Genomic DNA, 25,843 nt, shown 5'->3' on the forward strand with positions numbered 1-25,843 from the left:
CGGTGAGTTATCCAACTGAGCCGCTTTAAATGCCTTCTCTTTTTCACGATTGATCAAACGTCTTACTAATAAGTTACGTACTTTGGCATTAAAATTTTTTCCCTCGTAAGCTTTTATTATAGCTTTTCCGTCAATGTCATTAGTGAGGTAATCGTATAGCATCTGGAATAATTAATATGAATTTTAAGTATGTACTTTTAGCTAATTGAATAAAATATAAATTTTGGGTTGCGGTAAAATTAAATTAGCTTACGAAAGGAGTATCGGTTTTATTAACTTTAAATTTTCGTAGGCCGGGATCAGTATCACTATCTAGAACAGGGAGATATAATACAATAAGTGTTTCAACTTTAAAAAGAATCAGAAACTATAAATACAATTTAAATTTCCAGATCTTTTTTTTATTACTGCCTGAAGTGAATTCTGTTATGTCCAGTATGTCTTCATCAGAGTTAGAATTTGCTGTTTGTGAGTTACGGCTCCCTATATCGGTTTGGGTGCAAGTTTCTAATGCTTCCGGCAATGGTAAAACGTCTCTAGTGGATTGATGAGTAAAATTGTAAAATATAATAAAAATGGAGTGGCCATAATACGCCCAAAAACGCTCTTTTACTTTAATTGAAGAGCATCCCAGTAGCAAAAGAATTCAGAACTGAAAAAGGTAAGCGAGTTGGTAATAGGTTGCGGGGTGAGAGAAGAAACAAATTTCGTTTTAAAATCGTTGTTGTTATTTTGAACAAAATTATTTAAATCAAAGTATGTGTGTCCGTAATGTGAAGAGCTGATCAATTCATTTCCCCAAGTATGTGAGTTGGTAATTCATATAATTGACTGGTTAATATCCACGGGTAAGCTAGTAGTTTCGTAGGACATCGCTGTGTTAAAATTCAGCGATGAATTCAGCAGTGGACCCTCACTTTGACTATTACCAACTCATTTCCTACCTATTACCTTTTGCTACTGGGATATGTATGTACATTCATACAAACTTATGTGCCAGCAAAATATACATACATTGATACACATGTAAAAATGCTACTACAGCTATTTTTTGTATCACATAAGTGATACGAATATACATACATATGTACGCTCGCATAATAAGTTATAATTTAATTTTTTACTTACCTTTTATTACGGGCTCCAAATGATTCATGCCCCAGTCATCCAGATCATTCCACATAATTTATACCACTTTTGAGTAATTAACGCGACCACAATAAATACTAAATGCATTGAATCACGGTTGCCACTTTTAGGCAGTAGCCACGATTTTGGTACTTTGGTTTTTCACTGAGGTAAAAATTGACAACATTGGCCACGCTTTCATTAACCCACACATAATTTTCAATTTACTTCAGTGAAATGCTTACCACAACAATTGACCAGTCCCATCAGTGATGGAGCCATTAGATGGCCGTCGAGTTAAAGGAATTGAAAGCTACGTAAAATAATGAGACTTATCTGTTTTATATTAAGTGGTTTCAAGTAGACCGAGAGTTAGTGCAGGAATATATCAACGTGGCACACAAAAAGTAGCACTTTCAAAGTTTTTTACAAATAAATTTTATGTAACATTTTGAAAACTTTACTTCTCGTTTGGCACGTCGATATTGAAATCTTTCTCACACACATCAAAGTAGCTCAATGAATTCAAGAAATGTCAGGACTATTGTGGTGTTAAGTCACCCAAGCTACTTGAAAGCTAGGTAGCTTGGTTTTCCTATAACAATTGTTAATAACTTCATATAAGAACAAAGCCAGGAGAAAGGCGATAAGCAACTCATACCCAAATAAATGGGACTATTTGTGATCCAAATGTCTCAAAGTGGCAACCGTACTCCGCTATTTTCATTCCGTCTAAAATCCTCGTGACATAAGCAGTGTTTCATATAGATGTGTGTAACACAATCTCAAGCATTGCGTGTGTTTGTATGTGGATCGCCAAATAGCCTATTTGTCGCTCCCCAAGCAAACGCATGCAATCTACTCTTCTGTCAACGCACGATTCTGCATCAAAAATCTTATGTGTTTCGGCTCTAACTGTGCGTGCAATACATGCCACTCATGTTCGCAATGCGACCATGGGATACAAGTAGTCATGACGCAAATTTTACTATACGGCATATTGAATTTTGTTATGCCGTTCTTTAATTTTTACTACGCAATTTTTCATTGCGTTTGAATAATAAAACTTAAAGTACGTATCTAAAATCTAAAGAAACTTTTGTAATTTTTGTTTGACGCAGCAAGAATGCTTTATTGAAATACTGCAACACAAATTATACTAAGTTTCAAAGAAGATTTTTTAAAAAGTAAACAAAACTTAGTGGAATTTAGTGTTTGGCCAATGAAAAGTATTAGAATATATCAAATTTTAATATTTTAGTGTATTAAAAATTAAAGACTAGAAATTTCTATGCTACTCTTTAATTTTAAATATACGTTCATAAATTTTTAGCATTTTACTGTAATGTTTATTATAATTTATTAGTTTATCGCAAATTTCTATAAAGTTTCAGGATTTTTCTTTAATTTTTAATATATTGAAAATATATTATTGCTAACATTTCTCTCCGTGTATAAAAACCACCCTAAGTTATCACCCGCTCAAAAATTATACCACCTACGCCTGAAAACAAAAGGACAAGCTGGACTTATTGTAAAACAATACCCACTGAGCGATAATAATTTCGAGCTTGCCTGGGAAGCGCTCAGATCTAATTACGAGAAAAAAAGGATACTCGTCGAGAACCAATTGAAGACACTGTTCAACCGCCCACAATATTCGCTGAAAACGGAGAACAAATACAGAAGATGCAGAAAACAATCAACAACTGCATGTCAACCCTTAACACCCGAGGAATCCCGACAAACGGACAATCCTCGTTTACCTCTGCTCATCCAAGCTGCCAAGTGAAAGCCTTTCACTATGGGAACAATCCCTTAGCTCCCGAAAAGAACTCCCACTTTGGGATGATATGAATAAATTTTTGACCAGCAGATACGAGGTAGTAGAGATAATAAGTACCTATCGACCAGGCAAGGCGAAACCCCAATTTTCGAGTTTTACACCACGAACGGTGAATCAAAACTCGACCCAATCTAACAATAATAGAACCCACTCATATCACACGGAGTTCAATAAAACGGCTTCGTGTAGATTATGCAACCAATACCACGCAGTCAAATCTTGCGTCAGGTTTAGGAATTTATCGGTATCAGACCGAATCAAATTTGTGAGAGAAAATAGTTACTGCGAAAACTGTTTATCAACGTCACACCCCAAGAACGAATGTAAAAGTAGTTTCACGTGCGTTTATTGCCAAAAGCGTCATCATTCACTACTGCATTTGCAGCCCAAACCCCAACACTCACATCCAAACCCCAGAGCTCAAAATGCCCAAGCCGGCACCCCTAGGAGAACGGACGACGAGCGAGCCTCAACATCGAAAGCTGCCGCAAGAGCCACCTCCTCCCAACAGTCTCAGGACAAAAACCCGGTTTCTACACTCTTTTCGAGTAATCATGGAACCACCCTACTACCAGCAGCAATAGTATCAGTATACTATGCTGGCGGATTTCATAATTTTCGTGCCCTAATAGACCAAGGTTCACAAAAAACTTTTGTGTCATCCCGTATACAAAAGCTTATTGGTCTACCCACACCATATATCTGGCACGGGCGGAACGGTTGTGAAAAATGCCAATAAAGTCTGCCAGATAACATTCTGTTCAGCAGACTCAACCCAAATGATGGACGCACAAGCAATAATTTTTCCAAAACTAACTAAATTCTTGCCCACAGCCAGAGTTTCAAGCATCGATCTCGAAGAACTGTCCTATTTACCGTTAGCCGATCCACAGTATTCGATACCATCGAAAATCGATGTGGTAATCGGCAGCGATATGACCCCGCAAATCCTCACCGAAGGGCTCCTACGAAATGTGAGTGGAACATTACTTGCCCAAAACACAATATTCGGATGGATATTAAGCGGCCCTGCAGCTGAAAAGGTATCAACCTTCAGCACTCATGTCACGGAATGCACCGATGACCCCGTCAATCAACTTTTGAGACAATTTTGGGAACAGGAAGAAGTTCACCAAACCCAACAACGATGAGCAGATGATGAGTACTGCTAAGCACTCTACCGGACGACCACAATTCGTGAGGAAGATGGACGCTACAGACTCAAACTACCATTCAAATCGGAATTTCCAGCCAATCTGGCACTCGGTCATTCACGACCTGCAGCACAACAGCAGTACATCAGCATCGAATGCACCCTCGAAAGAAACCCCGAATTAAGAGATAAATATTTCGAAGTCCTTAATGAATATTTAACCATGGATCACATGGAACCCGCCTTCCAACAAGACATAATTAGAGATGGTAAATATCTATCGTTTTATCTACCCCATCATGCTGTCATAAAACCCGACAGCAAAACCACAAAAGTGGGAGTCGTCTTCAACGCATCAAAAATGCCGCATTCTGGCAACTCGTTGAACGACGTCCTCCATACAGGCCCCATACTACAAAATGACTTAATGCTCGTCATACTTAAATGGCGACTTTATAAGTTTGTTTTTAACGGCGATATTGAGAAAATGTATCGCCAAATACTCATCTATGAAGAAGATAAAGATTTTCATCGAATCGTTTTTCGAAAACACCCAACTCTGCCGATAGAAGATTTTCGAATAAAAACAGTTACCTTTGGTGTAAATTGCGCACCATATTTGGCAATTCGAACCCTACACCAACTCGCCCACGACTGTCAAGATGAATATCCGCTCGCAAAAAACATTTTATTGAATGAAACATATGTTGACGATATTTTGCCAGGCGATCATAATATACAGTCCACGTTGAACTCCATGACCCAAGTTATCGAAGCTTTAAAATCGGCAGGGTTCCTTTTGAGAAAGATGTCGGAAAATCACCATGCAATTTTAAAACCCGTTCTTAAATTCCACGATTAGAGTTCCACAAAAACCCTTGGAATTCAGTGGAACGCGCTAACCGACACCTTCACCTATACGTACGATCCACCATCAGCAGAAAACACGACTACGAAAAGGCAGATTTTATCAGCAGTTGCGAAACTGTTTGACCCCGCAGGATGGCTATCGCCAATAACGATTCTTGCCAAAATGTTGCTGCAACAACTCTGGATGCAAGGAACGGATTGGGACGAAGACGTGAAGCCCGGGGCTCTCCAAAAATGGCCCTCAATGTACGAAAATTTACCTGCCATCAGAGAAATTAAAATCCCTAGGTGGGTACAGCTGCATGGATTTTCAGATGCTTCCGAAAAAGCATTTTGTGCCTGTGTATATTTACGTGTACAACCCCATAAAACTAGTCTTTCATCCCATTTGCTAGCTGCTAAAAGCAAAGTAGCACCCTTTCAAACCATGAGTCTTCCACGGTTAGAACTCTGTGGAGCAGTCTTACTCTCCAAATTAGTGAAACAGCTCCGAAGTGAGCTGAACCTACCCCCACATGAACTCACTCTCTGGTGCGATTCTGCCATCGTAGTGGCATGGTTAGAAAAAATCTCCCATACCTGGAAACCGTATGTCGCCAACAGGATATCCGAAATTCTTTAGAACGCCGACAAAGCCACTTGGAGGCACGTTTCCAGTAAGGATAACCCAGCGGATTTGGTCACTCAAAGCTGCAAGCCTCAGGATTTAGTCCAATGTTCATTATGGTGGGAAGGACCTAATTGGCTTGTCAATCCATCAACTTCGTGGCCAAAGGATATATCTCACCACCCAAATCCCCCGAACAACGACATGTGGAAGTATTCCACACCCTGCAGGAAGAAAATATAGATATACTCGACCGGTTTTCGTCGTTTTCTCGAGCGCTTAGAGTCGTGGTATATATGTTGCGGTTTATCAAGAAAGAAAGGAAACTGAAAGTTCCAGCCACGCTCAACCTCACCCACGCCGAGGTGAATGATGCCAAAATCATTCAACCTCAACGGAATCATTACGGAGACACGATAGAGCTGCTTCAAACGTCAGGACCCTTACCCAAAAAGAACACCCTTCTATATTAAACCCCATGCTAGATTACTCAGGAATCATGCGAGTTTCTGGAAAATTAGCATATGCCACCTATAACTTTAATGAGCGGCACCGAATTATCATACCTGAAAACTCTCAATTTTGTTCTCTTCTGTTGGACTTCCTCCATTCGAACCTGCTGCACGCCGACAAATAGCTGATGATCCGAATGGCACAGCAACAGTACTACATTTCACGTTTGAAGCAAAAGGTCAAAAAGTTCATCTTCCACTGCAAAACCTGCACCATCTACAAACAGGAGATGAAAACGCAGATAATGGCAGCTTTGCCACCCCAGAGGTCAACATATTCCCTACCCTTTCATACAACAGGAGTCGACTTTGCTGGACCATTTATGGTAAAAACTTCTCCCCTTCGCCGAGCGTCGTATGTCAAAGCTTACGTTTGTGTGTTCGTCTGTTTTTCCACAAAGGCTGTTCATTTAGAAGTGTGTTCTGACCTCACCACGAATGCCTTCAACGCAGCCTTTGCCCGATTCACTGGCCGCCGTGGCCTACCCCATCAGATATTTTCTGACAACGGAAAAACGTTCGTCGGCGCACAACGCGTACTACAAAGGGAATTCATCACATTCCTCAAGAAAGTCGCTGCACACGTCGCCGAGAAATATGCAACTCACGGATTCTCATGGAAATTCATCCCACCATACGCTCCACACATGGGTGGACTTTGGGAAGCACCCGTAAAAAGTTTCAAGATACACTTTACGAAGGTAGCAGGAACCCAGAAGTTTTCCTTCGAAGAGCTCACTACCCTCTTGGTACGCATAGAGGCGGTCCCCAACTCCCGACCGCTCTCCCCTATGCCCGAAGATTCAATGGATCCCCTAGTCCTAACCCCAGGGTATTTCCTACGTGGCCACTCTTGTCACTGCCGGAGCCAACTGCCGATCATCTCACCCTGGTAAATAAATGGCAGAAACTGAAAACGCTTTATCACCAGTTCAGCACACGATGGAAGAACGAGTACCTCAAGGAGTTGCACAAGCGGTACAAATGGAAATGCCCTCAACGCTACCTTCAAGTTGGAGATTTAGTCGTGGTAAAAAATGATTTACTACCACCGAACGAATGGCGTTTGGGCGAGTAATCACTTTAAACCCTGGATCGGACAAACACGTTAGAGTTGTGGAACTCAAAACCCAAAATGTTGAAGACATGAACCAGTTTTCGGATTAAGTCCGCCCCCTCCGCCTGGCAACACCCGGCCAGTGCGGCCAAGCGCAGGCAGTGCAGCTCAGCTGTGGCTTGCCAACCACCACCGCGCTCACTCTCAGTTTAGTTTTATCTTAACTACCAACCCGCAATCACGCACCGATCGTTCCCGCAAATCGGAGTATTTTCGCCCGCCCGCCATCGCGCAGTTTATAAATATATATATACACATGTATATGCCAAAAAAAATATTGTAGTGAATTTAAATAATAAAAATCGTAATTCAAAATGTTCAAGCGAGCGATTAGCGCACGCACCTTTTATTAAATTTGTACCCTTTGAATTGTATTTTTAATCACCACACCACGGTAACACACCCAACACATTAAATGCGTGGTTGGCAACGCGTGCGCTACTCGCTCGCCTGAACGAGCATCCACTGTCAACACTTGTTGTTGACATTCTTCTTTTTATTTTTTTTATATATTCGAAGAATTTAACTATCCCGGTTGCGATTCCTTTGTTTTCTCCTAGTGAATTTTTTATGAAATAAAACTGTAAAACCTTTTGAAGTCGAAAAGATATTCGTTTTCTACAGTGTACTAAATTATAATCATTATACCCCCTCGTGTGTGCCATTTGCACTAATTAAAAGTTGACCAAAATAAATTGTAAATTTACTCGAAATATATTGAGTTGTATCAAGGTTTTTTCCACAAATTTCAACGAAGTTGTTTAAGTTGAGAATACGCCTGCAACTCCATTCGTCACAGCCGCCGCATACCCAAGGGCAAGGACTAGTGCCATCGCCATCCTCATCACCTGTACCGTCTTGAGACTACAGCAGCGGAGCTGTCCATTTGGTCCTTCGTCGCCACTTTTGGACCCAGCGTTGGAAAATAAGAGGAAGTATCCCAAAAATCGTGAGTAGAAATTAAATTTCTTAATCCCCGCTCACGCCCCGACATAATTAAAAATCTAATATTTGTGGGATTTTGCATTTGAATATTGTACATACATATATGTATGTATAGAATTATTCATTTGCCCTCATAGCGATAAACGCATTAAAGAAATTAAGATTTGCTTGCCCCCTCTCTCCCTCTACCCTTCATACATACAAAATTAAATTATTCAAATAATAACCCACAAATTTAACAAGTAATCCTCCCTGAAATAATTAATATTCCCCATTATTAATTAAAACTTAATATTTGTGGATTTCCCAAGAGGATTCATAAACACATACATATATATCCCCAATAATTTTTTGCAATCATAAATTTTAAGATTTCGTAAATATAAATACATATATAAGTCCCGTATTGCAAAAAGGAAAGGCAGTTCACCCCCAAAAACAGTGCATTTCCAATATACTTATTGGTTTCTCATTCGTATGTATGTATGTGCTTATGTAATAATTAACTGGTAGACAGGGACCTAAAATAAATTTATAAAACTCTCACTTTTTCAAATTTCTTTAATTAGCGTTTTCAACTTCTCAAATACTCACAAATATTACAAATCCCTCAAATATATAACAATTATATATCCCTTTGGAAAAAAAATTTTTTTTTTTTCTTCACTCATATATACATATACGCATATATACTCATATATACACACGTTTATAAAAGTGCGGTACGGTGATACAATTTTAATTTTGTTGCTCTCTCAAGCGGGTACAGTGGTACGAATTCACGGTTCGCGTTATTAAGTATAATTCCAAAAGGTCAAACAGTTTTATTTCTCTTGTCGTGAAATTTGCATTGCGGTGATAAATCTTTCTTTAAGTCGTCAACTCGCTCTCTCTCTCTCAGGCTCTCTCCCTCACTCTCAGGCTCTCTCCCTCGCTTGCTCACTTTATGTTAGGTGTCCCTCAAAGAAGCCAATCAAAAAGCCCCACAATGAGTGACGACGAAAAATCCCAAGGCAGTTCCAAAGATCAACGCCAAACGCGCCAAACCACAAAAAAAAATAAGCAAATGTTCACGGCAAACAAATTCATCTCGGAAACGGATAATTTCACGGACTACTGTGCTCGATTCAGGTCCACCCCTATTAACGAAAATACGGAATCGTCCCTGAAAATTAAAGATACCAATATTGATAGGTTTTGGGACCGGGTCCAAACCTCCCATGACGCGGTATTAGATACAGATGATTTAGATCTCCCAGATGACTTTAAACCGGTCGCGTTAAATAAATACCGGTCATGTCTAATTATCTATGAGGACACAAAAGCCCAGATAGGGGACCAACTTATGTTGCTCCAACAAGCAAATACTCCCATAGCCGCCCCCACCGCATCACTTCCCAGAGATGGAACAGGTTTCGGCTTAAAAATCCCGCCTTGTGATATAGAAGTATTTTATGGGGGTTATGAACAAAAGCCGTCATTTCGTGACATGTTCACGGCGGTCTATATTAACCACCCAAAACTCACAAAAGCCCAGAAATTATACCACCTCCGGTATAAAACACAAGGCAAAGCCGGCGAAATAGTCAAACAGTTCCCACTCAGTGATGCCAATTTTGAACTGGCGTGGGAAATCCTAAGGTCGCGATATGAAAATCGCAGGGTTTTGGTCGACAACCAAATAAAAGCCCTTATGAATTTAAAATCAATTCCCATTGAAAACAGCGAGGATATACAGAAATTGCAATCATCCGTGAATAATTGCCTCCAAATTCTCGCCACCCAGCAAGTTTCAACAGAAGGTTGGGATCCAATCCTCATTTATCTGGTTACCTCTAAACTCCCGGAGAACACGGTAACCCTGTGGGAACAGTCTCTACCCTCCCGGAAAGATCTCCCCAACTGGTCCCAAATGAACCAATTTCTGACTACTCGCTATGAGGTGGAAGAAACCAGTAGACCAATGGCGCCCCTCTAAACCCACATCGGCCCCGCCAGCACAAGCTACTCTAAACAAAATAATTATGCATTCAGAGGCAGCAATCACGAAAAATCCAATCCGAGGATTCAATCCCATGCTACAGAACACCGCACAATGTACAAATGCGCATATTGTAAAACCTCCGAGCACCCCCTGTACAGCTGTGCAAAATTCGCTAGAATGCCAGTCCATGATCGGAACAAGTTCGTGAGAGACAATCACATGTGCTTTAACTGCCTATCCCAATCCCACGTTCTAAGATATTGCACAAGCACATTCAAGTGTGTTCACTGCCGGCAACGGCACAACTCAGCTCTCCATGATGATGCGACCTCTAGCACATCATCAACACCCAGAATGCATAAAGCAACAGCCCAAGTAGCAACTACCACCCCCACTGATGTCAGTCTCCCAACTCCCCACTCTCCGGAAGACAACCGCGATCAACCCACGTGTTCAAAAAATGCCCACGTACAATCTTTCTACTCGGACAATGAAAGTAAAGTACTACTCCCGACGGCAATCGTCTCAGTAGAACACCGAGTTGAACTCTTCAAACTCAGAGCCCTAATTGACCAAGGGTCAGAACGGAGCTTTATCTCCTCCAAAGCTCAAATAAAACTGCGTCTACCATGCCGAGCATCTAATTTCGAAATATCAGGCATGGGTGGAAGAGTAGTTCAAACATCGAACATCTCTAACTCTAGTCTCAAACGATTTGACCACAAGGATCCAAGCACAAGCTATTGTCCTACCCCAGTTAACCAAGATGTTACCCAAATTAAATCCCACCCAAGCACAGCGTGAAAAATGGGCGCATCCGACCCTCGCAGATGCAAACTGCCACTCTCCATCCCAGATTGACTTAGTCATTGGCAGTGACCTTATCCCGCAGATAATGCTAGAAGGTGTTGAAAAAATCTCCCCGAACCTACTAGCGCAAAACACCATATTTGGGTGGATCCTTAGTGGTCAAGTCCCTAGCAAAGTAGTTTCGTTCTCAACCCAGGTGGAGGAAGTATCGGACTCCCTCGATTCGCAGCTCAGAAAATTCTGGGAACTGGAAGAAGTATCCACCCCCAAGTGTCTTAATGTTGAAGACACTATATGCAAAGAATTGTACAAGTCCACCACCACTCGCAGAGATGACGGTCACTATGTAGTGCGACTCCCCTTTAGACGCAGTTTCCCAGAACAGGTAGCCTTAGGTAGATCCCGAACCTCAGCTCTCCAGCAATTTCTTAGCATGGAGAGAAATCTTATCAAAAAAGCGAGCTTAAATCCCAATATGACCAAGTCTTATTAGAATATCTCACCCTAGGTCATATGGAAGAAACCACTTCCTACGACAAATGCTCAGACAACAAATACTTGTCGTTCTACCTACCCCATCACGCGGTTATAAAGCCTGAAAAAAGAACTACCAAGGTACGTGTGGTCTTTAATGGATCAAAGAAATCAACTTCCGGTAATTCTCTGAATGACGTTCTCTATACTGGTCCCACCCTACAACCCGATTTGAAGCTATTAATACTCAAATGGCGCACGTACCAATTTGTTTTCAACGGCGATGTAGAAAAAATGTACCGCCAAATTCTCTTACATGAGGAGGATCAAGATTACCAAAAAATTATTTTTCGCTCAGCCCCAAATGGTCCAATTCAAGATTTTAAGCTTAAAACCGTCACATTCGGTCTTAATTGCGCTCCCTACCTTGCAATACGTACGCTGCACGAGCTCTCTAAAGACGTCAATAAGACCATCCCTAAAGCATCTCAGATATTAAAAGACGAGACATATGTAGACGACATACTTTCTGGCGGGCACTCCATCCTCTCAACTGCAGAGTCCCTCTCGCAAGTCAGGCAAGCCCTTACGTCAGCAGGCTTCCCCCTTAGAAAAATCACGGCATACCATCCTGAAATAATTGAAACTATTCCCACAGCAGACTTGCTGGATTCCCAGTTTCTCGAATTCGAAAAAGTAAGTACGACGAAAACGCTCGGGATTCAATGGAATGCCATAAAGGACTCATTTTAGTACACCGTTGAATCCATCCCAGTAACCACCGCGAGCACAAAGCAACAAATTCTCTCTTCCGTCGCAAAAGTTTTCGACCCCGCAGGATGGATAACGCCGATAATGATTCAAGCCAAAATTCTCTTGCAAGAGCTGTGGCTTGACGGAACTGACTGGGACGACCAGGTGAAACCCCTCCGCCTCGCAAAGTGGACGCAGTTCGCACATAACCTCCACGCCATAACAGGGATTCAAATTCCTCGTTGGGTCAATTACTCCCCTGACCAACCCACGGAGCTGCATGGCTTTTGCGACGCGTCGGAGAAAGCTTATTGCGCCAGCATTTATGTCCGAACGACGGTAGGACAAACACAACCTCTCATCTCCTAGTCCCTAAAAGCAAAGTGGCACCCCTAAAATCCAATAGCTTGCCACGGCTGGAATTGTGTGGAACTCTGCTCCTAGCGAAGCTAGTCTCCGTCGTTCAATCCCAACTCAATCTCAGTCCGCATACCTTGACGCTGTGGTCGGACTCCGAAATAGTGCTCGCATGGCTAGAAAAGCCCCCCTATACATGCAGAACCTTCGTAGCAAATCGAACCGCGCAAATAATCGATCTGGTTGGAAACGCCACTTGGCGACATGTATGCAGTTCCGAAAACCCCGCCGACATGGGCAGAAGAGGATGCAAACCTCTTGATTTGGCAGCTTCCTCCCTGTGGTGGAAAGGCCCAGAATGGCTCATCAGTTCCCCGGAATTCTGGCCCAAAGACCTGCGCCGCTCCTCCGTAAGTCCACCCGAAGTCCGCCGAATCGAAGCATTACATGCCAGCGAAGAAGAACCCGACATTCTGGATCGATTTTCCTCTTTTCCGCGTGCCCTGAGAGTTTTAACTCACGTGTTGCGCTTCATACGCACCCTAAAAACCCGCGCGGGCCACATACCAACTTCCCCGTTAACCCTTAAACACGACGACTTCCGAAACACGAAAATCAAGCTAATCGCCTTAACTCAGTCGCGATATTTTCCCAAGGAAAAGGCATCGTTGTTAGCTTCGAAGCCTATCGACAAACGGAGCCCCCTTCTCACCCTTAATCCATATTTGGATGAAGATGGATTGCTCCGAGTCCGCGGTCGCCTAGTTGACTCAACACTAACCTACAACGAAAGCCACCCCATTATTATCCCGGAAAAATCCCGATATGCTGCACTTTTCCTACGCTTCCTGCATGAACTTTTCTTGCACACCGAAGTCCGTCTCATGCAGCAAACTATTAGACAAGAACTTTACATTCCTCGGCTCAAGCCACTCATCAAAAAATGCATTTTTCAATGTAAAACATGCACCGTCTACAAGCAGCAAATGCGCTCCCAAATAATGGCAGCCTTGCCACCCACACGATGCACTTTCGCTCCCCCCTTCACCACAACGGGGGTTGATTTTGCCGGCCCTTTTTTGATAAAAGCATCCATGCTAAGATCGCCTACCCTCGTGAAGGGTTACGTGGCCGTTTTTGTTTGCTTCACGACAAAAGCGGTACATCTCGAGTTGTGCTCAAATCTTACATTTGAGGCCTTTCTGGCTGCATTTGCCCGTTTTGTCGGACGTCGAGGCTATCCCGCAACTATGATGAGCGATAATGGCACAACTTTTGTAGGTGCTAAAAGAGCTACGGAAAAGGAATTTGTGACCTTCTCCAACGAAGTATCCCAAGAAGTCGTAAAAAATACGCCGCTCAAGGCATAAAATGGAAGTTTATACCCCCCAGCGCTCCTCATATGGGCGGCTTATGGGAAGCTGCGGTCAAAAGTTTTAAAACCCACCTCAAGAAGTCAGTCGGCTCTCACAAATTCACTTTCGAGGAATTTACCACCCTGCTAATACGAATAGAAGCCGTGTTAAACTCACGCCCCATCTCCCCGCTATCTCAGGATCCCTCCGACTTTACCGCGCTCACCCCTGAACCCGACCATGAGAACCTATCTCTGCTCAACCGATGGGAAAAGGTCAAGGTGATCCATCACCAGTTTAGTCGACGATGGAAGGAGGATTACCTCAAGGACCCCCACAAACGGTATCGTCGGAAAGACACCCGCATTGAGCCAAAAGTCGGGGAGTGTGTCCTCATCAAGGACGATACACTTCCTCCCACCGAATGGCGCCTCGGACGCATCGAACGAGCACGCCACGGCCCGGATGGCCACATCGTGTCATCGAGGTGCGCACCCAATCCGGCATTCTCACACGGCCGATAGTAAAACTATGTTTTCTGCCCCAGGCGGATCGTCCGCCCAACCACCAAGCGATCGTGTAGATTTTTGTTACCACCCCACTCACAAGATCGCTTCGTCCTAAAGACTTATCCCGTCAAATCACCGTATCCGCCTAATCCCAAAAACAAGAATTAAAATCCCGCTCCATCCCATAGTTACAATCATCAATATAGCCCGCACTAAAGTCATATGAATACGACTCGTTTCAGGCGAACATGGATGTATCACCAACTCCAAGGCCAAGAACGTCGATACGCTCTCAGGTGGTGGTGGCTAGCAATCACGCCGAGCGCCAAGCAACAACTCCAACAATAATTTCATGCAATGTCGCGTATGCGCTCGCCATCATGCGCTACGTACTTGCCCACTCTTTCGGGGCATGCAGCCGTCGCAGCGGTACCTCCTGGCACGAGCCCATGGGTACTGTACCAATTGTATGGCGCTATCACACGCGACGAGTGGATGTACGTCGCCCATTATGTGCCACATTTGTGCACTTCCACACCACACCATACTCCACCGGGCCCCACCACCACCAACACCATCGAGCCACGCCGCACCAACACCTCAAGTGCCTCCGACGCCGGCACCACGCTCTAACTCTCGCCGCCGCCGCCAACGCCCACAACAACAAGCCGTCAACAGTCGTTACAATCCAACCACAGTCACGATCCCAAAAGCACGGACCGTTCGGTGCTCAGCAGCAGGCCTTCAGACGGCTTCACACCGAGGCAAGATGGCAAATCATGAACGAGGCCATCAGAGCGCTGGAGCAGCTCAGATTGACATTAGCCGGCTAACGCGTCTAGGCGGGGCAAGATGTTCAAGCGAGCGATTAGCGCACGCACCTTTTATTGAATTTGTACTCTTTGAATTTTATTTTTAATCACCACACCACGGTAACACACCCAACACATTAAATGCGTGGTTGGCAACGCGGGCCCTACTCGCTCGTCTGAACGAGCATCCACTGTCAACACTTGTTGTTGACATTCTTCTTTTTATTTTTTTTATATATTCGAAGAATTTAACTATCCCGGTTGCGATTCCTTTGTTTTCTCCTAGTGAATATTTTATGAAATAAAACTGTAAAACCTTTTGAAGTCGAAAAGATATTTGTTTTCTACAGTGTACTAAATTATAATCATTATACCCCCTCGTGTGTGCCATTTGCACTAATTAAAAGTTGACCAAAATAAATTGTAAATTTACTCGAAATATATTGAGTTGTATCAAGGTTTTTTCCACAAATTTCAACGAAGTTGTTTAAGTTGAGAATACGCCTGCAACTCCATTCGTCACAGGTTCCGCATACCCAAGGGCAAGGACTAGTGCCATCGCCATCCTCATCACCTGTACCGTCTTGAGACTACAGCAGCGGAGCTGTCCACAAAAGAAATAATAACTCGTCCCGCTTCTTTTTTATAAACACATATAGTGCTGTGTCATTGAAACTTATACTGTATATACATACGCTTACATGCTAACATACGTTTTCCCTTCTTCCATTATCATGCCTATGGTTTGTACATATATATACATATATATGCATACTTTCGATCATGTAGGATAATCTGCTATACCGGCATTTAGCTTTACTCCAATTTTCGGGAGCCCTAATATACATAAAAACCAGTGTAGCTAGTGTCGTACATCTGTTTGTTGTATACCTGCCATGTTTTCCAACCTTCGCTTTACCTCTTGAATTCAACCATTTGTGTTTATGCGTGTGTTCGCTGTCGCTTGGTCAAAGAAGATAGATAGAATAAGAGACGTCATTTCAATTTTTAATTGTAATGTACCTGATTGGCGGGTATTAGAAAATTGCCTTCTACACATTTTTAAGAAGTTTATATTAATATATATTGTGATTGTCGGAAAGAGGATGAATTGCTTAATTAATACGATCCTTTAAAACAATCAAAAATACCTCATGAAAATGTGTAGAAGCAATTTAAAATTACCCCTCAAATGGGACATTACAAATAAATTTTGCAAAAAGTATGAAATGACGTCTCTTATTCTATCAATCCTCCCTGGCTTGGTTCTGATGGTGCGTTGGCCTCGCTTGATGCTGTCGACTTCTGCTTACGGCGTGCGTTGGTGTGTTGTATGCTTGTGCGTAAGTATGTATAGTACAATTCCAATTAGTAGCGGCGCTTATTTTTGGCGACTTGCTGCTGATCTCCGTTTATTCAAATTATTATGTACACTTACTCACAAAAGTATTTTGCATCCGATTTTTTGCAAATTTTAGCAAGTTTTCCTTAAGTTAAATTGATTATGAAAAAAATGTTAATATATAATAGAGGAAATATAGGTTAAAGATCAAAGTTTTACTGAAAATTCAGGAAAATTCGGCAAATTTTCATCAAAGTTTTGAAAATTTCCCCAAGGATTTTCAGAATTTTTCTGAGTATGCAGTTTTGTAGGTCATTCAATTTTAGTACAATAATGTGCTAATCTTAATCCTTAGTGACTTCCTGAATTTTGTCAATTTTTTTCCTAGCGGACCCTCGTACTTATTCCCATATAAACTTTAGAACGGATTTGTTTTTTATATGGGAAAAAAAACGAAGGTCCGCTAGAAAAAAAATTGCCAAAAATCAGGAAGTCACTTTAGCGGATTAAGATTAGCACATTATTGTACTAAAATTGAATGACCTACAAAACTGCATACTAAGAAAAATTCTGAAAATTCTTGGGGAAAAGTTCAAAACTTTGATGAAAATTTGCCGAATTTTCCTGAATTTTCAGTAAAACTTCGAATATATATATATTAAGATTTTTTTCATAAAAAAATTGCGAAAATAATTTATCTTAAGGAAAACTTGCTGAAATTTGCAAAAATCGGATGCAAAATACTTTTGTGAGTAAGTGTATGTTGTATTTGTAGCTGAGTGCACTGGATGCGCAAAGGGTTGGTTGACCGGCGCAATTTTATGTTTTGTGCGTATCCACTTCCCTTCAAAATGTTTTAGTGTATGTTAGGGTGACCTATATTTGAAATTTATGTGGGCGGCCACCGTGGTGTGATGGTAGCGTGCTCCGCCTACCACACCGCATGCCCTGGGTTCACGCCCGAGCAAAGCAACATCAAAATTTTAAAAATAAGGTTTTTCAATTAGAAGAAAATTTTTCTAAGCGGGGTCGCCCCTCGGCAGTGTTTGGCAAGCGCTCCAGGTGTATTTCTGCCATGAAAAGCTCTCAGTGAAAACTCATCTGCCTTGCAGATGCCGTTCGGAGTCGGCATGAAACATGTAGGTCCCGTTAGGCCAATTTGTAGGGAAAATCAAGAGGAGTACGACGCAAATTGGAAGAGAAGCTCGGCCTTAGATCTCTTCGGAGGTTATATATTTATATTTATATTTATTGTAATACCGTCAATGAAACAAAGTTTCTTACAGACTACTAACAACAAGTACATACATTTTTATATAAAAATACAAGTATGTTACATACTAAACTTAAGAAGTTAATATGCTAAGCATTTAAAACAAGTTTAAAGATTTATAGATAACGAGCGAAAAAGATTTACGAAAGCTTCAGTGGTCATTGAAAAATCAATGACGATTGTTTGAGACCAAATATTAAATTCTCGCATAGATCTTGCAAGAGGAGCATTGCTGGCGAAATTAGTTTTAACCTTTTTGCAGTAAAAAGGGTAAGTGACTCGGAGGTTACGCCTAGGAACATTAAAAGTAATCCTTTCCATGAGAGAAGGGCAATCAAGGATCCCCTGAATAATATTGAATATAAAAGTCAGCGACAACATAGACCTACGACTATCCAAAGATTGTAGGTCAATAAGCATGAGACGCGAAGCATACGAAGGGACAGGATCGTCGAACTTTAAGGTTCTTAGAGCGAATTTAAGAAACACCTTCTGAATACGTTCTATTCTTTTAATAGAAACTTGGCTATAGGGCCTCCATATGAAAACTGCGTACTCAAGACGCGAGCGTACAAATGTTATATATAACATTTTCAGAGTGTAAGGGTCAGAAAACTTAGTGGAATTCCGACGGATAAAACCAAGTACTGAGTAGGACTTTGCAATGATGAAGTCAACATGATTATTAAAGTTCAACTTCGGGTCAAAGATAACCCCAAGATCTTTTACTTCAGTCACATTGCGCAGGAAAGTGTTCGAAATGCTATAGTTCGTAATACGAACATTCAAAATTTTAGCAAACGTCATTTTAAAGCATTTTTTAATATTTAAAGGGAGTCTATAACGTAGACACCACGAATGAACAGCGTCAATACCACGTTGAAACTTAGCTTCATCAGAAGTAACCCTGACTACCGCGAAAATTTGAGATCATCTGCATACAGTAAATAATTTGCGAATAAAAAGCAACTACTTATGTCGTTGCCATGCCATGTTAGGGTGACCTATATTTGAAATTTATGTCGGCGGCCACCGTGGTGTGATGGTAGCGTGCTCCGCCTACCACACCGTATGCCCTGGGTTCACACCCTGGGCAAAGCAACAACAAAATTTTAGAAATAAAGTTTTTCAATTAGAAGAAAATTTTCCTAAGCGGGGTCGCCCCTCGGCAGTGTTTGGCAAGCGCTCCGGGTGTATTTCTGCCATGAAAAGCTCTCAGTGAAAACTCATTTGCCTTGCAGATGCCGTTCGGAGTCGGCATAAAAGATGTAGGTCCCGTCCGGCCAATTTGTAGGGAAAATCAAGAGGAGCACGACGCAAATTGAAAGAGAAGCTCGGCCTTAGATCTCTTCGGAGGTTATCGCGCCTTACATTTTTTTTTTTTTTTTTTTACTTATGTCGTTGATGAAAAGGACAAATAGTAGAGGGCCTAGAACGCTTCCTTGCGGGACACCGGATGAAGCAATGAAAGGTTCTGACGAAACACCATCGATAGTGACAACACAGCGTCTACTAGAGAGGTATGATTGTATCCATTTCAAAAAGCAGGAATGGAAACCCATATGAGCAAGCTTTCCAAGTAGTACCCTGTGACAAACTTTGTGAAAGGCCTTCGAAAAGTCTGTATATACGCAATCAACCTGGAGTCCAGCTGAGAAAGCAGTATGACAGTAATCTACAAATACAGCTAAATTCGTGGCAGTGGATCGCCCAGACACAAACCCATGTTGATTTTGGCAAATAAGGGATTTGGTTGCAAAATACAGTTTTTCTTTTACAATGCACTCAAAAAGCTTAGAAATGGTAGAGAGTTTTGAGATAGGTCTATAACTGCGAACATCGTTTTTCTTACCTGATTTTAAGATTGGGATTATGTGAGCAACTTTCTAATCATTAACGAAGGTCCCTGTAGCAAGAGATTTATTGAAAATAATTTTCAATGGTGCAATTAGAGCAGGGCATTTTTTTAAAAGGAGTGCCGACAGGCCATCAACATCGGTTTGAGAAGACGGCTTAAGTGTGGCAAGACCTTTGGCAATGTCTTCTGAAGATAGGGTAAGAGACCCAAAATTAAGGTGTGAGAAATCTGAGGAAAAGCTTGATGAGCGGACATCATTTTCAGTAGTAAAATTATACTTAAAAAAGTTAGCAAACAGATTAGCTACATCATCGCCCATCAGCGAACTGATCATCAAGAAACACTGACTTTGGAATAAAAGAACGCGATTTTTTGATTTGATAAACGTCCAAAAATATTTCGGATTACTTTTAATACTCCACTCGGCGCTACGAATGAATTTATTGTACAGAACGCGACAGCAAAGTTTTTATATTTATAATAAAAATATATATTATTAGTGAGCAGAAAACGTTTGTGAAATTTGTTTCTTAGGTTTTTAAGCCTTTTTAATTCTTTTGTGTACCAACGCGCCTTACATTTATTTATTTATTATTTATTTATGTGGGCGAAAATGTTAATATTTTGTTTGCGCGCAAGTCTGATTTGTCCTTCAATTTAGGAATTACTAATTCAATGAACAACAGAATATATTGTCACGGATATTAACATCACTAAGTTATACCATCACTAAGGCGATGCCAAGGCCACGATAAGCAGTATTTACGTCAATAATCAAATCATGTATACACATATATAAGGCAGCCGAAAGATGTCACACACAGATGCATTTACTTATACGCCTATGTATGCGCGAGAGACTATAAACTACAAACATTCACATCAATAATTCAATCATTATGTATCTACATAAACGAATAAATAATTGTGTCTACACATATGTACGTATGCGAGCAGCGGAGCGGCAATGCACAAACACATGCATATATCTTATCTGAGTTGTCACAAGAGAGAGCAATAATTTGTGCACGTAGTTGTGGCTGGCGATTTTGTAGCCGAAACTAACTAGTAACTTCTGGAAATCGAAGAGCCTAGAAGTATGCAGCGTAAACTATAAAAGCGGGGCAGGCGAGTAGGAAGTAATTCAGTTTGATTTGAGTTGTCAAGCAGTTTGATTAAGACGATATCTAGCGAGCAATAGCAGTGTTATTTTGAATAGTAGAGTTTCATTGAGCTATCAATCAGTGTGGTTATTAAGCAAGCTATTCGTTGCACAGTTTGTTATTGTGAAGTACTTTAATAAAGGCCATTTTGCATTATTACAAATTGGAGCTATTTATTCAACAGTTTAGTGATTCGAACTTAGCAGAGGATTGCAAATAAGAGGATTTGCAGCAAATACGTTACAATATGTATTTTGACGTGTACATCATAAAGATATAGTACATGTCGTAAAATGTATAAATGGTAAAATCAGGGTTATAAATTCAATTATTGTATAAAATGTATGTTGAAAATGAATATGTAAGTATATGTTGTGAGGGTGCAAAACCCTCGGTTTTGGGGGTCCTCACACTCCCCCCTCACCTACCGCAGTGAGGCTTACGGTCACCATGCCGGTGCGTGTGATCCGTACTCGGAAGCAGTGATCGCCCACACTGCGCTGGAAGGATTGTCGGGTGCGTCGCTCTGGTTGGTCCAGGTGTTTTCGCATCTATTCCACGAGCTCCTGGGGTAGTGGGTTAATGCCGGATTGGTTGTCTCAGCAGGCCGGTGTGGTGGTCTGGGCTTCATTCAGCCAGCGCCCTATCTCTATTACGACGCTGCCTGCGTCGTCGTGGCTGTCGCTAGCTTCGCTGGCCATCAGGCTCAATATGTCGCTGCTGCTGTCTTTGAGGCTGCTGTTGACCTCGCTGGCCATACGGCTTAATATTTTGCTTTCGTCGTTGTTGCTGTCATTGAGGCTGCCGTTGACCTCGCTGGCCATAAGGCTTGATATTCCGCTGTCGCCGTTGGTTTTGAGGCTGCCGTTGACCTCGCTGGCCTTACGGCTTAATGTTTGGCTATCGTCTTGGTCCGGTGCTTCGTCTATCGCCTCCACGATCCTCACCTTGGTCGGGGGTTCCGGCCTCGCGTTGGTGTCATATATCCGCATTCGGAGGGCGACGTGCCGCCTGTATTCGAATAAAAAAACTGGTGGATTTTCCTTAGGGTGTTCCCACCGTATATGGTGGATTTTTTTTTTGTGTGTAAAAACGTGGTATATCATGAGCCTAGTTAAGGAGTATATTTATGTGATTATGTAATTGTGGTTAGAGTTTACCGAAATTTAGTAATTGATCCGAAGTCCGGGTACTTCCTGATATGAAATTTCTTCCTGTATGATTTGATACTGTTCCGGTTGGGCGTGTACGTTACTACCGATTTGATTCGAGTTGCAGTAGAATCTCACGTAATAGTCCGTTATTCCGGAGTTGTCTCGGTGGTTGTGGATTTTTTTTTTTGTGTGTAAAAACGTAGTATATCATGAGCCTAGTTAAGGAGTATATTTATGTGATTATGTAATTTTGGTTAGAGTTTACCAAAATTTAGTAATTGATCCGAAGTCCGGGTACTTCCTGATATGAAATTTCTTCCTGTATGATTTGATACTGTTCCGGTTGGGTGTGTACGTTACTACCGATTTGATTCGAGTTGCAGTAGAATCTCACGTAATAGTCCGTTATTCCGGAGTTGTCTCGGGGTGTGCGTTCGTTTAGGGCCGCTATAGCGAACTGCCTTCTTATGTGTAATCTTGATCCAAGTATCGGTCCTCTGGCGATCTGTACTTGGATTCCTCGAGCGACTTGTACCTGATTTTCTGGAAAAGTCCCTACCTGATTCTCCGTACTGTTTTGCACTTGAGCGTTTCCGTATGCTACCAGCTGTTGGCTTGTACTTAGGTTCTCTCCGTGTTTTCTCTCGGTCTCTTCTCTGACTCGTGTGAGCGTACCGCAAATGGCTATCTCGCTGTTCTCTCTCTGTTGTTGTACCTCGGAAATATTGTTTCCTGTTCGATTGGACGATGTTGACGGGATTTGATCTTCACTAGCGTTCTTCTTGTTACTCTGCTCATGCCTTTGCTTCCTGGATTCGTTGCTGTCGGCGGCGTCGGTTGCGTGCAATGCTTTCAGCTCACCTAAGTAGGCCGTCCTCCTTCCTCTGAAAACTTTGTCTAGCTCCACGATCACTGGTGATACAAAGTTCGTTACTCGGTGAGGTTATCCACCGCCTTTGACAGCTGATGCTCCTTTACCAGCACTAGGTCGCCTATAGCCGGTCGCCATTGCCTTCTTTTTAGGTTATAATGCTTTGCCTGCTCTGTTGATGCTCGCTCTTACTTCTGTCGTACCATATCGAATATCTCCTTCATCTTCATCGATTTCTCCCCTGGATTAGCTACTCTCTCACCTGTACCGAATGTATGCTCGTCGCAAAGGCTATTGGGAATCCTTGGTTCTCTGCCTTGTACCACATATGCTGGACTGTACCCGGTCGATTCACATACGCTTGTGTTTAGCGCGAGTGTTATCTCAGCTTATCAGCTCGTCCCATGTTCTCTGCTCATTCCCTGAAAACTGTGCTATCATCCTCTTGATGTTGCGGTTCGCTCTCTCTGCCGGGTTCTCTTGCGGTTCAATTTTCGAACACTCATGTGTCCTGCGCTTGGTATGTCATGAATTTCCGCCAGCACTCTGCGTCTCTGTGGGGTCGGTACACATAGCTTCCATGGTACTGCGTCTTCACCATCAACTTGACTCTGTATTCTCTTGTATGGCTTTCCGTCCTCGATCACATAGTCCGGAACTTATCCGGAGCCTTTCTTACTTCTGCCATCTTCGCTTTTAGCCACTTGCACTCGTCTTTGCCTTGCTCTACCTTTAACGTACCTGGTTGCTCGTCCATCGGCTGTCTCGAAAGTGCATCTGTCACCACGTTTAACTTTCCCTTCGGATTCTTCGGGTTTGTTTTATGGGGCGGTCGTCTCTCATCGCTATCTTGCGCGTGGCCACATTGGATACCCCTGACATCTGTAATTATTTTCTGGGAAATTTACTCACCGACTCGTATGTATTCGCAACTTTTAGGCTGTTATCTTCGTGACTACTTTCAACTAGTGTTACACATGTAACCGCTTCCTCATCCTGATCGTCTGTTCTCAATGTTAGTGTTTGCTCTCCGCATCTCAACTCCATGTTCACCATCGCCAGGTAATACGTTCCAATCACCACTTCGTCAACTAGTCCTGATAGGATTAGCATTTAATTTCGCCTCACTTGGTTATCCATTCTGACTTCTGCATCTATCGCTTCTACGATCGTTTTAAATCTGCCATCTCCCAGTATCACTCGCGTCTCTATCGTCTTGAATATACCTGTCTTCAGCCGTCTTGACATTGTTCCACTCACAAAGCTTCGCGTCGCCCCTGTATCGATTGCGGCCACCACCTCCTCGCCATTCAACGTGATTTTTGTATGTCGTAACGTGTTTAGTTTTCCCGAGGTTGCGTTTGGGAAGACCCCACTCCTCGGTGCCAATGAGGTCTCTGGCCGTTTCCCTGCGTGCGTCTACAACAGTTTCGTGTGAGCGTGCCTACCTTACCGTATGCGACATGACCGCCTCCTCCGCATCGTCTGCACGCCGTACTTGAATCGATATATCTTGGTGCCGGATCTAACTTCTGGGGTTGTTGTACCCCTGTCTGGTGTTCTCGCTCCTCCACCTGTATGTATTTGTAACGTTCCTCTGGACGCCATGGTACAAATGGTCTTGCCGTTGGTTGCATCGGATATCTGTCAGGGGTAATGTTTTCATAATATTCTACCAAACTTACCAATTCTTCCAGGCTGCTGATCTCGCCTCTTTTAGCATACAGTTGGACTTCTCTGCAGGAGTTCCGGTATATGCGGTTTAACTTCTGATCTTCGGTGTAGGCGGCTTGTCGCATCAGCCCTTGTAGCGCTAGCACATAGTCCTTGAACTTCTCTCCTGGTTTTTGCATGCGCGCCCGTATCTCGTCGTCCAACTGTTCGAAGTATCTGGAGCTGAGGAAAATTTTAGGAAATCTTTCTTGAACGAGTCCCACTCTTTCCAGCTCCGGTTGTTATTTCTGTACCAAACCAACGCTTTGTCCTTGAGTAGCCCCGGTAATGCTCTTGGTATCGAGTTTACGTTTATTTCGTATCCTTCTGCTAGTTCTTCAACGCGTTCGATGAACCCTAGAGGATCCTTGCCCCCGTCGTATTTTAAACCCCATTTTCTTACCCGGTCCATAGTTGTTGCGTATGTGCCTGGTTGTTGCATCGCATATAGTGGTGGTTGTGGGACCCCGTGTTGGTTGGATGCGCCGCGTGTATTCTCGTCATCCGTTTTCGTAGCACTTGGAGATGTCGACCGACTACTTGCCTGTGGTATGTATAGTGTAGATGTCGTCCGTGCGTGTTATAAGGCTAGGTCTGTAAGCCGATCCTGCCATTTATGGTTGTCCTTTTCTGCCTGTACGAACGCCGCCAGTCACTTCCTTAGTTCATCTACCGTTCCTGTATCATCTAGCCCGAACTCCGAGTTGTAACTTACCAGCTCCTCTCGGGTGAGGTAATATACCCATGATACCTTTACCATTTTCTTGTTTGTGTGTCTTCCTTGCTACCTTCCTTTGAATATCCTTTTTGTAAAGCCCTGATGATGTCCTTGATCTTTCTTAAGGCTGCTCGGGCGCCATATGCGTTTTTGTTTATAGTTCCTGCTCGGACGCCATATGTGACGGACTTATTTTTGCTGAGGTATGCCCAGTCCGTCAAGGTTTCCTATAGTTGGTGGGAGAACCTATTCCGATTGAAATAAATAAACCAAGGATTTCTGAAAATACGTTATAAAATTAATTTATGAATTCAATATCCCTTAATAGCTACTCATATTCTCTGGCCCTGTTCTGATAAGAGTAGCTGAGGTAGAACCCTCTGCCAAGCTCTCCGTCAGTTGGAGTAGAAACCTCCTACTGAATATAAAACTAATCACGAAATGAAGTAGAAACCTTCAGGTCGTGTTCTGGTCAGTGGTATGCCTCACTCATATGCCTATCTCCTAGCTTCTGATGTT

At 42.5% G+C, this 25,843-nt stretch overlaps 2 protein-coding genes across 9 annotated transcripts in view; both read right to left on the minus strand.

The window, feature by feature from the left end:
- The window catches only part of Pfas (phosphoribosylformylglycinamidine synthase), a 679,058-nt gene that overhangs the window by 346,678 nt on the left and 306,537 nt on the right, over positions 1-25,843 (minus strand). The window lies entirely within an intron of this gene.
- Positions 1-25,843, minus strand: part of LOC137239080 (uncharacterized) — a 36,685-nt gene that overhangs the window by 4,479 nt on the left and 6,363 nt on the right. The window contains exon 2 of the mRNA XM_067763989.1: positions 409-536. Coding sequence (XP_067620090.1) covers positions 409-536 — 128 coding nt within the window. The remainder of the gene's footprint in view (positions 1-408; positions 537-25,843) is intronic.

The sequence above is a fragment of the Eurosta solidaginis genome, chromosome 2 (assembly GCF_040869045.1).
Source record: "Eurosta solidaginis isolate ZX-2024a chromosome 2, ASM4086904v1, whole genome shotgun sequence".
Lineage (NCBI taxonomy): Eukaryota > Metazoa > Arthropoda > Insecta > Diptera > Tephritidae > Eurosta > Eurosta solidaginis.